The sequence below is a fragment of the Leptonychotes weddellii genome, chromosome 12 (assembly GCF_054177405.1).
Source record: "Leptonychotes weddellii isolate Sample4059 chromosome 12, ASM5417740v2, whole genome shotgun sequence".
Lineage (NCBI taxonomy): Eukaryota > Metazoa > Chordata > Mammalia > Carnivora > Phocidae > Leptonychotes > Leptonychotes weddellii.
This window is the reverse complement of record NC_138380.1, coordinates 85,932,568-85,947,298: the sequence shown is the minus strand read 5'-3', so window position 1 is coordinate 85,947,298 and position 14,731 is coordinate 85,932,568. Positions and strand designations below refer to the sequence as shown.

Sequence of the window (14,731 nt, the reverse complement as noted above, 5' to 3'; positions counted from 1 at the left end):
TAGGTACCATGAGCTGGAAAGCATCTTTATCCCCAAATCAAGCCCATCTATGACCTTTATGATAAATAATGCTATTTGTGGGATGGGGAAGATACTGGCATGACTTGGGCAAAGGAGGGCATGCTGGGGAGGATGGAGAAGCAGGGTTGAGGAGTGAGGGGGGTCTTGTTTGGTCTTGGCAGCAGGGCAGAGAAGTTTCAGTTCATGTAGTCAGAAAGCAGAGCCATGAGGCTTTTGGGCAGATGGTATCAGAGTTGAGTTCAAGGCATTTTGTCTGGTATCAAGGATTAGGAGGAGAAAAGCTAGAGTCAGGGAGATAAATATTAAGGAAAAGGAAATCTCTTGTTGGGAACTTCATTGTGACTAAACCAAAGCCAAGGGCCCAACCACATCTCATAAAATCATGTCCCCTCTACATCTGATAGTATCAAATCTCCTGACTGTCTACACACTCTACATGTGGCTAATTAATGCAAAAGAAAGGGGCACTTGTGTCATTTCTAGGAGAGATACCATAAGCTTCTAATGGGCAGACATTAGACCTTTCACTTTCAAATCTCTGATCCTTGAAATATAGTAGGTCTTATAAAATGCTTACTGAGTGGATGAATAGAAATGAGAGTGAAGAAAAATGGGAGCAAAACATGAGCATATAGAGAGCATATAGTTTTTCTTGAATGAGTCAAATGATAATAGACAACTTTAGGTTCCTGGCCACATATGCTTTTCTCTGAGAACTGGATGGTTGGAACAAGGGAGTATTTCATCATTGCCTTTCAGAAGTGCTACACTGAATCCCTGCTCTGAACAAGAAGGTGCAGAAAGGGATTTGTGCATTTAGCACTCTCCAGTACCCAAGTGGGAAGGGAAGGACTTGTAGATAAGGGTAAATTCTGCATTCCTTCAGCTGGTAAACACGAGGCCCACATGGCTATTTCTTTGTGCAATGGGAAATGTACCAGTATGGGGACCTATGAAAAGAATCCTTCTTTAACTGTAAAAATGATTTTTTTTTCAAAGACAGATAAAAATTTTAGAAAATAGCTCAGTAAAATACACGATGACAAGTTTATACACCCAGAAATATCAGTAGATCAGGCATCAAAGAAATAGGTTGGTGGTAGTAATGTATTATCTGCATCCTGGGGAACTGTGGCCAGAGTCAAAGATCAGGGAAAAGCATGGAATATCCCCAACATGATGGGGCCATGAGCAGGGAGCCTTGAAGAACCGGCTCAAGCAAAGCCAAAACTGGATGATTGGATACAGCAGGGGCAACTATTGCAAAGTTAGAGAGCACCTGGAGGAGCCACAGAGTTAGAAAGTTAAGGGATCTAAGTCAAAAGGTCCTGAATCCAGAGGCCTATGAATGACCATGAGCCAAACTTCTCTTTGAAACGAAAAGAAATGGCCCCCTGGGCCAGTTTGGATGGCTGTTGCCCAACTGCTCTAGAGCTCACCTCTTACTGTTTTTAAGCATTTCATAAATCTATGGCTTTCTAACATGGCACATTTCTAAGGGAATGCAATGCAACAGAACAAAGAACAAAGCAGTTGAACTCTGTTTTATCCCGAGCAACAAGAATGGGAAAAGTACTCACGTTCCACAAAGTAAGAGCTAGCATCAATCTTCCAGATGATCTGGCCCCGATGAGAACCATTGACTCCACGGTTCTTATAGTCCAAAAAGTTCTCTGACAAGACCTCATCTATATTCCCGGGAAAGAAAGAAAGCAGAATAGAAAAATATATCAGCTAACAGCATATTTAGAAAAAAAAAAAAGGATATTAATGCTACCTCCAACTCAACAGAAGAAAAAGCACCTGGAATCAGAATCAGAGAGCTAGAAGTATCCTCAGGTACCCCCTGAACCAACCCCTTCGTAATGCAAGAATCTCCTCCCCACTCTGCAATACTCCCAAGATCATCTAGCTAGTTCATGAACACTTCCAAGGACAGAAAATAATTGCTCCTGTGGCTGTCCATTTCACTTTTGAATAGCCCTTACATGTGTGAAATCTGAGTGTGAAAATCTTCTTCCTAAAACTTTCAGTAGCTGGTCTCTATTGGGGTCTGTGAATGAGCCATAAAGAAAACATCCAATCACATTTTCTATTTGGGTCCCAGTCATCATAGGCCCCAACCTATAGCATCTCTTCTCCAGCCTGAATACCTATCATCCTGTAATACCCGGGACTCATTCATGAATACATCCATCCATCCTTCATGCACTCATACATTCATTTGTTCATTCAACAGATATTTGTTGAGATTGAACCATCTGTTATGCTGAGGAAAATGCAAGAGCCATGGATGGGCAAAACCAAGATGGTCCTTTTTGAACGAAAGCTTACAAACAATTGAGGATACAGACTTTAAACACCAAGTAAAGAAATAAAGGTATTATTACAAGTTGTGATGGCGGATAGGAAGGAAAAGAACAGGGTGCTCTGACAGGGAGTTTCAAGGAGGGAGGCCAACAGGGGTTCAGGGAAGCATTGAGGGATAAAGAAGCCACAAGGGTAGAGATGAGGGTGGGTGTGTGGAGGGCAGAAAGAGAGGCCCTGACGTGGTGTCCAGGGCCCAAGTTGAGGGACAGCATGGTGGCACTGAGAGGAGCTTGTGGGGGACTATGTACTTTTCCTTTCCTACTCTTTCTCTGCTCATCACATTGCAACTGTCAATATCCTTCCTACAGCTGGTGTCCAGAGAGGAACACAGCATTCCTGGATAGGACATATCTCTGAAGACCCAGCTGACTTCCTCCTCTCTGGGTCTAGACCTCATGTTTTCAGTGCAGACTAAGACAGGGATATGAATTTTACTTTGATCATCTCTGGGGCCCTGGCAGTTTCCACTTCACCAGAAAGTAACCACTTGAGCTAGATGGATCTGAGGCTGTGGGAAAACCATGTTTAAGAATCCAAATCCACCACAGTGATGGGAGGAATTAAGAGAACTCAGGGGCTCCTGAAGGCAGGCCCCAAGCCCCAGCTCTGCAGAGAGGAGCTCGGTCATGGTTATCCTTTTTGCAACTAAGATACCCTGAGGTTCACGTCCTGCATCTGACAGGACTGGGAGAACAGGCTAGAATGAGATGCAAAGAGGGCAGGTCTTATAGCTAAAGGACCCAGCTCTCAAGGCCCTTTGTGCCATGCACCAATGGTATCACCTGCAAAGTAGGGGACGGAGTCCTAATAACTAGGGCCTCCTAGTGGAGGATTAAATAAGATAACTGGTCAACGTGCTTGTGACCTGCCGTGTTGATTGCACATTTTTGGCTGTCTCTTCTTTGGCAAAGATGACTGGGCAAAGCACAACAGTCTGCTTCATTAATGGCAAGAACTCTTTGCATCCCTTGGAAAATCACTTGGTTGCAAAATTTGCCAGTCTTAATATTCACAGTGTGTGCTCACAGCCTTGGTTGGGTTACTAAGATGATTACATAATATGTCTTTTACAGTAATTGCCTCATTTCTGCAAAAAGGACATAATATTTTCCTAGCTCCCTAGGTCTTCAGTACAGATACAACGAGTCTCACATCCAGATAGAGATTCGCTTTGTTATGGCAATTCTCTAAGGAGAGGTATTTACTTGAATCTATCCACTCTGATCACCAGAATATTCATTTTAACAGTTACAATCAGGTATCCATGTAAATAATACCTAGAAAGGGGATGTTCATTCATGCATTAGGCAATTGTGTAGTATTTCCTCCACTTTATGCATTGTGTTAAACCATGGGGACACACTGGTAAACATGGTCTATGTTCTCAGAAAGTTTCTAATAAATTTGGGGATTTATTCAAGAAAATAGACAATTTCATTAGATTACAGTAAGTATATAAGAATGGGTTAGATATCAAGGAAGCTCAGGGGCACAGATGAGAAAAGGATGGGGTGAATAGGTGGGAAGAATCTGAAAAGACTAAATGAGGATGGCAAAATAACACACATTTTAAAGAGAACAAGATACATGCTGCTGTACACGTTTAAATGCAACACATTTTAAGAAACCGTCAGTTGGTCTTAATAAATAGCCCATTCTCTTACACTAATAATACTTCGTAACAAATACCACACAAGAAAATAGAATAGTCTATATTCTTGCCTGGACCATCTGTGCTGAGAGGTCAGCTCCTTCCCCAAAGGCATTTATTGCCAATTGTTAGAAAAGTTACTGGTCTTTGCTTGGCAATCCAAGTGTATTGTGGGGGTCAGATGCAGAAAAACAGAATCGGTCCAGATAGTTCATGCAAAAGGGGATTTAATGCAGGGAATTAGGTTTTGGAGAAATGGACTCTAGGCTGGGCCTCTGGGAACAGCCCCAGAATAAGAGAGTAACTCCAAGGCCCTGCTTCTGCCTCACTCAGAGAGGACTCGTGGGAACTGCTGTGTTCAAGAACCTCATAGAGCAGCTGTAGCCAGTGAGCAGAGAGTGCCCAGCCCGTGGCAGAATGAGTACCTGCCACCACCACATTGCTCATGAAGCGAGTGAGTGGACAGCAGGGCATCACGGTAGAAAGCTGAATTTCTCGAAGCCATGCTTGAGGCAGCCGCAGGCTAACCAGTAGGAGGAACCCCAGGGTTCACTTCCTCCTTCCTCATCTTGCACAACTGCATCTGACGAAGGGACCAGTGTGCATCTGGAAGATGGTTGCACAGGAGTCTGAAACATGTAAGTTTTGGGGACCAGATTCTGCACTAGAAGAAGGCACTGGAGAAGAGAAGAGGTCTGAAATGGACGGTGGGGGCCCAGCCAGACCCTTTGCCACCCTGAGGATTGGCAGTCCCTGGGTCCTATGTCCCAAAGTTCTTTTTTTCATATTCTTTGTCATGGTGGAAGTCCTTTTATGGGAGCAATGTTTGTGTAATTACAGGGATATTTACAGCCCCTTGAGGCAGGAAGGCTAGGCTACCTTAGCAGGTATGCGGTCTTGGGCATCTTATTCAATCCCTCTGTGTCTTTACCTCCTCACTACAACATGGGTACACTATTAATACCAACCTCAAAAGTCTGTTGTGAAGACTGAGTGAATGAAGATACGTAGTGGTCTTAGAACAGACATCACTAGTAAGTAGATATTTCTGTTTACAGTCTGGGCTAACAACAGGGCCCTCTATGGCAAAGCTCTATGATTAACATGCAAAACCATTAATAATAACCTGGAACATTAGCTTAGGCCAGTACCATTTAAAGTTTTGTCATTACTCATTTTGTACAGAACACATAGAGATGTATTAAGTTCCTCAAAAAAAACATTATATTTGCTGAATGATATTTCTTCTAGCGTGTAAAATCCCACTCCCTGTTCCACAGTCTACAATAGAGAAAAGATCTTTACAGGTTGTTAAAAATTTGTTTCAGAAAGTTCTAGTGAAGTTTACAGAAACAGCACACCTGAGAAACATGAAATGTACTTCTCTTGTCTTCAAAATGAAAACTGAAGCTATGCTTTCTATACCCTAATCTGTAATAGAAAAGTGTACAACAAAAAGACCATTGCTGTTGAGAACAGCATGGACCACTGAGCACAGAATCAGTTAAAAAGGAGAATTGATCCACTACGTACATCTCCTAAGCCCAACAAAGAAAATGCAACCTGGCTTCCACTTCTCAGAGGAACTCACGTCTTCTGATAATCAAATGGGGGCAAAAACACCCTTGACTGAGAACATCTGGTCTATGATTAAAAGCACTCATCAGGCGCCTGGGTGGCTCAGTCGTTAAGCATCTGCCTTCGGCACAGATCATGGTCCCAGGGTCCTGGGATCGAGTCCCACATCGGGACTTCCCCGCTTGACGGGAAGCCTGCTTCTCTCTCTCCCGCTCCCCCTGCTTGTGTTCCTGTTCTTGCTATCTCTGTCTCTGTCAAATAAACAAATAAAATCTTAAAAAAAAAAAAGCACTCATCATAAGAACAATATAATTTTTAAATTGATAGATCTATCTAATGGAAAGAAGAAAAAACAAAAGAAACAAAAAGAAAATGCAGTAAAGAATATGAAGAAATGGTAAAAATAAATCTTAATGTAACAGTAAATACAATAATAGAAATGTGCTCTTCTGGCCAATTAGAAGCCAGAGACTCCTAGATCAGAATATAAAAGCACACACAAATGGCTACATTTAAAAAAAGAGTTTGAAAATAAAGAAAAGTAAAAGATTAAGCAAATGTGAAGCAGAAGGAAACTGAGAGACTAATCTTAAATAGTTAAAAAAAAAAGAACAGAATTCAAGGCAAAGAGTAGCACAAGGAACACAGATCTGTAATAATAAACTAAGAAATTGTAGAAGTAAAAGATCATGAACATTTATGTACTTGGTAATTCACATCAACATATACAAAGCATAAAATCTAGAGAAGTGAAGGTAGAGATAGATAAATTAAGATGAAAATTTAAAGAATTTTACTAGCAATTTTTGACACACTCCATTCAAAAATCAGAAGGAACAAAAAAATCAGAATATACCTGATTAAACTTTCTACATATTAAATACACAGGAGAGACAGAAAATCCTTGGTTTGCAAGGTGCCCTATGAACTGAAACTTATATCAGAATTGTGTCCTTGCTCTGCAAGGTTCTTGGAAACTGTTACCATTGTTATCTCAGCTGCTATGGAACTGGGCAGAGTGAGGACACAGCCTTAAGACGCAGTTTGGGAATTAAGGTAATTTGCTATCACACACCCAGAGAAGAGAGCTCCCTGACAAGGTAGATCAAGACATGAATTATCGATCAACAGGCAGTAAATGTGCAGTGTCTCATCAATTCTACTCAATGATTCTAGAAGAAAGTTCTGTTTTCCCCTCTATTTTGGAGATCAGGAACCTGGAGCTCTTTCGATGGTACCTGGCTGGGGTCCTACACCTGGCCAGTGGTAGGGCATGATTCTAAACAAGGTCACGCTGTCACTGAAACCACATGATCTTTCCCCATTCTGTGTCACTAGGAGAGAGAATCCTTCATTACACGGTATCGAGCTCATGAACCACTCCATAAAGGAGGGCAGCCAAATGGGATTTCCCCGATAATAGTAACAATGGTGAAGCTACTGTCCCTGCCCCCTCACTGGGTTCCTAAGTGGGGTCGGTGAACAGGCTACACATCCCCCTCCACATGCAGGTGTCTCACTCTCTCCCCAGTCGTGTTTGCCTGGGAAGCTCGAAGGTCGGAGCTGACAGCATCACAAACCTGGCCTCACGTGGGCATTTCGTTTGTCCGTGGATGCAGAGTGGTCCCTACCTGACGCTGCACCAGGATGTGCTGAGCTGACCCTATGGACAGCACAGGGTCTGCCACCAGACCAGGCAGCTCTGTGGCCGTGGGAGCCACGCACTGGCATTACTTCTGCGGCGAAATGACAGATTAAATTAAACCGTCACCTCTAAAATTTTAGGCCTACATCAGTGATTTGATCTTTGGCAAGGCACTGCAAATCTGACAGATACTTTACTAAGGACCTACAAATTATGAGCTCTTAAAGACTCACAGATAATTTTGGATTTGGAAATTATTTCTGAAATGCTATGTTGCCGAAAGTGTTGGCGTTTTGAATTAAATAACTTCACAGTTATATATATGCAGCTACTATGAGAACAAACTGTCAAGTTAGGATTCTAAGATGATGAGCTGTTTACTTTTGTCTTAGTCAAAATGTCATGTTAACACCAGATCTGATTCATTTCCAGAGTTTCACGACATTCGATGCTGCTGACCACTCCTTCCTTCCTCCACCGCCTTCTCTTGACTTCTGTGACGTGGTCTCCTAGTTTGGTCCTAAGTCTCCATCCCTCCTCCACCTCCTTTGTGAGTGCATCCTCTGCCCGTCTCTCCGACAGAGGCCTTCTGGTGCTACACAACCCACAGTGACCTCATCAACCCTCGGGGTGCCAATTACCCCAAACCTCCACCGCCAGCCCGGACCTAGGGCTGAGCTCCAGATCCACCCATTTTTTGCCTTCACTTTGGATGAATGTCCTTGGGTGTCACACCTTCCCCCCAACACGTGCTCCTCCTCCAAATGTTCCCTGACCTGGGAATGAATGGCATTAGTACTCCCCACTGCAGGAACATACAGCTTTAAAGGGTTGGTTCAAAACCAGATCTGTGGCCAAAAATCTAATTGCCCAAGGTGCTTAACAAGTAACATTCATCATGAAAGTAGGGATGGGTGGGAGGGAGACTGTGGCAAAACTGAAGGGTACAGACAGGCTACCCGAAGCAGCCAATGCTTAACTTTAGTGAACTAAAGCCAAGCAGAATTATAGGCTCAGTCTGCCAAATTGAGGGCTTTTGTGAAAGAAGCTAGAAATTTCGATTTCAATGTGAAATCTCTACATTTTTCAATGTTGATAACTAATCAAATTTAAAATAATATAGACTAAAAATATGCTTAGGGGGGCTGTTATTTTACAAGCTCTGTTTTAGATTGATGGTATCCGAACAATTTTATTCAAGAACTATTTTTTAAGCAAATGAAATTTTACCTAAGTCCAATTTAGCTAGTAACCACTATTTGTGTACAAATTTAAAAAATTACATTTCTCCATCTTTATAATAAAGTGTGTATTGTAAATACACCAGCCAAGCTGATTTCAAAACCTTTATGAGAGCTAAAAATGCTTCCCTGATAGTCAGATAAGATCCCCTTTATTTTGTCAGAAAAACAGTCCACGGTTATAAAATACTCGTAACGATCCATTGGTTCCTGTGATAGTCCATGATATTAAATCAGGCATTGTGTGTCTGAATGTGTAGACTGCTCCATGCACAGACTGACAGCAGAAGGCCTGGCCTCCTCTGAATTGGATGCCCGACTCTACAGACTCCCCAGCAACCATACCCTCATTTCTGATTAACCAGTATAAATGCACCAATTTCCACCACACCCGATTCTATCATGAACAATAGATCAAATCTGTTTTTCAGGTGATTTCAAATCTGTGAGATCTGTTTTCTGCAGCACACAGACTTGTGTATTTCCCTCTCAGCTATCACTCTCTTCCTCAGCCTGCGGTGTGCTTGCGTTCACTGTACGTTGAATCGAGTTACATCTTTCGAATACAAAGCAGTGAGAATGTTGAAAGAGCAGGTGAGAAGAGGTGCATGATTATGTTGGCAACAAAGTGAAACTCCCTGCACAGAGATGGGTGCACACCAGCTGTGTATGTGGTGTTGCTTTGGTCTTACGAACATACGGACTTGAAAACAGGCTTTTGATATTAACTTATTTGTAAGTAAAAGAGCTTCTATACTTGCAAATGGTAACGACATTTGTGTTCAACCACACCTGGCCCTTCTATCTTACGATTTTCTTCCACTGAATGGAGATAGCAAGAGAGGCCTCCGTACATGATCTGCAGTGTGTTGGAATTCGGGGGGTAACACATTTGACTGCAAATTGTGTGAGTTTGTTGAAATATTAAAGCATATGTAAAAGTGAACTGCGGATGATATACTTGTCGAACACCCAAACCACAGTGCGGAGACCGTTTTGTCCGCAGCACACCGTTAGCCGGTCTGGCTAAGGGCTGCCCTACTCACCGATGAGATACATGCCAATCCAGTCTCCAGCATCCACTTCCTCCTTGATGTCCCAGTGGATCACCAGGTCCTGTGAGTGCCCTATGGAGTAGTAGGAGCTGCTGACCATGAGTGTGGAGCGGCTGTCTGAGGTGACCAGGTCGGTGTCACTGGTGGAGCGTGGGATGGTGACGGCGCCATGGGGGCCATTCCGAATGGCCATGCTGTGGAACTGGCCAGGGTTGTAGCTGTGACGGAGAGGCTCCTTACACCGGCGGCGATTCTGGGAGTTTCTAGATGGAGATGCCATGGCGGCCAGGCCTAAAAACCTGTTCTGGTACAGATTCTGTGGGGGCAAACAGACAATTAGCAGGGGTGTAAGACACCAGCTGCTCAATGACGGTCTTCACAGGTTTAGAAGGGTGTGCTGGGAGAAGGAGCTGTGAGGGAGCAGCCGTCCAAGGAAGATCTGAAATACGGCACAGAGCATCCTCCACGGGCTTCACACAGGGAAGGCTAGAACAAAAAACAAAAAACGAAAAACAAAAACAAAACCCCCCAAAAGACAACAGAAATGGAGATTAAGCCCTGAAAACGTGTTGAGTCATGCAGTTTGGATCCCAGGGACAGTTACTTACTGCACACATCAATCAGATGCAAGTTTCTGTTTACTGGTCATGAGGCCCAGGCCTCAGCAGCGGTCTGCTCTGCTCTTCAGATTACATAAGTCTGTTTAGCAGTCACTTAGGTCTGCACTTTTTCCACCCTCTAAGACCAGGGCACTTGTAAAAAGTCAATTAACCTGATGAAGCACAGTGTTGGCATTCTCCATCTCAGTCCTTAATGGCCATGTGGCAGGCCTATTCGTTCGTTATTTGAGTCTCTTATTAGGAATTCCTCAGGCCCCACTGGTGGTAACCATGCATTACTATAGGCAGAAAAGCCAGACTTCAGAAAGCATCTCATCATATTGGTACCATATGGTCTTATTTTTTTTTAAATGCTTGTCATTGCGACAGTATGAAAATGGACAGACCCTGGTGTTGCCTGGAAACCAGTCCTTTTCTCAGGAAGCCAGGCAAAGCCCAAGAAGCATGAGCCGTCCATGCACTCAGCAGGCCGCCTGGCTCTGGGCAGTTCAGAGAGGACATCGCTAACCTGACCATCCTCTGGGGGGCTTTGTCCAGAGACCTTCATGACATCTCCAAAAAAGAAAGGCTGTTGCTAGAGCATAACATTTCTGTAGTTTACATATACTTTGTGTGGGCAAATGACCTCTTATAGTATTATTATGGAGATTCAAAACAACTTGGAATTAAAGAGTCAAATTTATGATTACAGGTTAAAACAAAGTGGGTGCATCCCTAGACATTTTACTTAATCTTCCTGGTCCTCACTTTCCTCATTTTAAATGGGTTGTTGTCAGAACTTAATGAGGTAATGCAAATCAAGCTCTTACCATAGTAGGCACTCAATAAATAAAAATCTACTGAAATACTACTGGTATTGCTTTACTAAGAAAGCCTCACTGAAACATAGGTCCCGGGCAGTTGGCCGGGCTCACTCACTGGCCAAGGGTGCCCTCACATCATCCCCAGAGCCCTCACATTTAATTCCTTCTGCAACAAATCCACAGATTGTTTCTAGTCACGGCCCCGCAAGTTTTCTTACAAAACTGAAATTCCAAGCTTAAACAGTCTAGTGTATTTATAAAGGTACCCTATACACCAATTTTTTGGAGGGGAAGGCTCCCTTTATCTGTAAGGTTTATGCTTGAATAGGATGTTTTTGCATTAATGTTGAGGCTGAGGGAATTTTACCGACGTAGTATCAGCCGGGGCCGCAAAAAAAGATTATAGATTGCTTTTCTTTTGTTGAAGACACTTCTGCTGTGGTATTTTTATTAGAATTCCCTGGAAATCAGGCAACTCTCCTGAAACTGTCAAATTACACCAGTGCTCACTGTCCACGTGGTGGGAACAAAGGCATAGAAGGAAACATCAGTCAAGGAAGACATTTGTCAGTAATTTCCTGGATTGGAATAATGGTATTTGCCCGGAATAAGAAGGGCAGTTTCAAAGCTGCTCCTTTTAGACTGCACTCCCCCACCCTGCCCACCCCCATCTTTGTCCACACCCTCTCCATTTGTACTCGCAGGAATTGTATTTCTGATTCAAGATTATGCCCCAGCACCAACTCTGCTATAACCGCCCCCTGCATCCTTTTCCGATTCCCCAAAATGTGGGCCTCAGCTCTCTGATCCCACAGGAATCCCCTTCCCCTGCAGAGAGTCTTACTATATTATTGTTAGTTGACCAATTCACGCACATCCCTAAGCAGTGAAGACTTCAAGCCAGTGTTCCCTGCTCTTTATATCCCCTGGAACTGGCCTGACTCCTGGCACAAAAAAAGGCCCTCGAAACTTTAATTAATATGATTTTATTCAATGATGCCCCTTCTTTTTGCAGAAAGCGTTTAAGTTTGCTATTAAAAAAATAGATAAAATATAGTAAGACATAAGTTAGTAGATAGTGCAGAGAGAGAAGAAAATAAAGAGACAAAAAGTTATGTACAAACTATATGCCATCATGTCCCTAAACAGGTGTTATTGTTAAAGACTCACAACAGCTGCTTCTTGAATGCAGCAGGTGGATAGTTGATTCCCAACGTGCGATTCCTTTGTGGCTACGTTTGCCCCTGGGCATTCACAAGGGTTCCAAGCTCACACTATAGACTCATCCAGCTGGAAGAAACAATTTAATCATTCTCTGTTCACATCTGAACTGTGGGAGATCGAGGAGGATCTGTCCTGTTTTTAAATAGCCCTGGATAAAAGACCACTCTCTTCCCAGACAGTGATTTCACTGTCCTGCAACCTTGCAATTCTTCCTAATCGCTAAGGCAAATCTCGCGGGACAGAGACCTGCCTTCTTCTTCCTCCCTGTGAAGAGTAGGAGTGGCTTTCCCATTATCTCTGAGGAGGATGTCAACAGTATCACTAAATTGCTTCCAGCTTTTTCTCCATTCCACTAAGTAATTTGAGTGTCTTTTATTTCCCCTTACCTTGGTGATGGGTAAAAGACATGGAAAAGAAACCAAAAGAATATTAGTAACAGTTTCAGTGCCACTGTAATTTTCCAATTATTGGTTGTAAGCAAGGGTCTCTAGTTATGGGCTATGTTACGCACAGATTTTAACTGACCCCTGAAAAAGTGAATCCGATGAGTGAGCCACTGAAGACAATCTGATCACATTGTGACCTACTTCATAGGGAGTAAGATTCCATTTGCTGGCTTGTTTCCTATTTGTAGCCGAGGATCCAACAATGATGTTTTGTTTACTTATTTTGCTTTCCAACTTAAATAACTCAAATTGTTAAAATGTTTTTAATTAAGTGATATGTTCTTGGATTTTTAAAAAATCTTGGAACAGGTCTGACATGTTTAATGTTTTAAGTTATTCTTATGCATTATAGTACATAGCAAAACCAAAACATGTAAGGAGATGGAATCTTAAAAAATTGTCACTTCTAGGAAAGGGACATGTTATTATGGATTTTTTTTTTTTCAGAACACAGGAAAACAAAAGATTCTGCTGTGTCAATTTCTAACTGACTAAGTCATTAATAGCTTTTCTGTTTTGAAACATATAAAGCTGTGAGTGAGTACCATCTCAGAAATAAAAAGAAAGTGGACAAAAGGCACATCTATAATAGAGAAAATGATTCTTAAAAATTGCTTCTACACTAAGAAATCAAAAACAGTAAGTGGAAAACAGAGGCCCTGAAGGAAACCTCATTAAAGTATATGAGATGAGGTTATAGAAACTGGTATTATTTAGCTGGAAGAAGAGCATAATAGTTTTTGAGTTCAGGAACAGATTTTATTTTGAGCAAGTAGATGCCTGAAGCTTTTTTATCCTACACTCAGCTCTGGTTATGCCATCAAGGAGGTAATGGAACTTAAAAAAAATTATATGTAACTTTTCTCTTTCTACAATGGATTTGAGAAAATTTACAACAAAAGAAATGTACACAAATAGGGAGAGACCAGACAGAAAGCAGGAATAGCAATATGAAAAAGGATAATAATTATGAACGTTCACTCTATGCAGGGAACTTGGTGCATTATCCTATTAAAAACCTGTCAGGTATCACTACTCCCTTGTTGGTGAAAACCCGGCTCAGAATGGTGGTTAATAAACATTCCCAAGGTCCTCTTACAGCAGGAAATGGGGATTTGAGCCTATTCTGTGTGATTGTAAGTAAGCACTTTTATCATTCTGAAGCACTCTCTCCAAATTATAACATGGGCAGATATACTTGCAGAAATTGATTCAGATACTCCTCTAATCTTCTTGACAGCCAAGAAGATATAAGGAAAGCATAGTTCTCGGGGAGCCTGGGTGGCTCAGTCGGTTAGATGTCTGCCTTCTCAGATCATGATCCCCGAGTCCGAGCCCGGCATCAGGCTCCCTGCTCAGCAGGAGTCTGCTTCTCCCTCTGCTCCTCACTCCACTCTCATGCTCTCTCTCACTCTCTTTCTCAGATAAATAAATAAAAAAATAAAATAAAAAAAGGAAAGCATAGTTCTCATGATCAGAATATTTGAATTTTTTCTCCCTCCAAGTTTTTTTTTTTACTTTTATTTTTTTTAATTAAAAAAACTTTTTTTTTATTAACATATAACATATTATTTGTTTCAGGGGTACAGGTCTGTGATTCATCAGTCTTACACAATTCACAGCACTCACCATTCCCTCCAACTTCTTAATAAAATGCTTCATTTTAGACTTTATTCATACAGAGAGCACCACATGATGTGGTGACCATCATCTCTAAAAAACATTTTTTTAAAAACCACAAACAGTGGCAGATTCTTGCACAAGTTTTTGACAAAAGTTGGGATTATAATATAGAGAGTCTATTTGGGGCTGTGTATAGCTGTGTTTCCTTCTGACCACATTCAAACGCCCCCTTGGCTTCTTCCACTCCTTATGCCCCAAACCTCCTGCTCTCCATTGGGTGCCTGTTCTCAACCTCACATCTCTCTCTCTCTGGCCTTGACACAGATAAACAGGAGCCTGAATGACCTGTTCTATCTGCAACTGTCTTACTTATTTCTTATCAGTGCTCCTCTACTGAGAAGCAAGTGCCAAGAGAGCATGGGCCTTGCCCGGCCCCTCTGGCCTGCATTTCCAC

General features: G+C 42.2%; 1 protein-coding gene across 1 annotated transcript in view; it reads right to left on the bottom strand.

The window, feature by feature from the left end:
* Nucleotides 1–1,094: 1,094 nt before the first annotated feature.
* LOC145716423 (E3 ubiquitin-protein ligase HECW1-like) overlaps nt 1,095–14,731 on the bottom strand; it is a 72,411-nt gene continuing 58,774 nt past the window's right edge. The window contains exons 2-4 of the mRNA XM_081799714.1: nt 9,553–9,877; nt 1,602–1,709; nt 1,095–1,150 (exon numbers count right to left, since the gene is read on the bottom strand). Coding sequence (XP_081655840.1) covers nt 1,095–1,150; nt 1,602–1,709; nt 9,553–9,877 — 489 coding nt within the window. The remainder of the gene's footprint in view (nt 1,151–1,601; nt 1,710–9,552; nt 9,878–14,731) is intronic.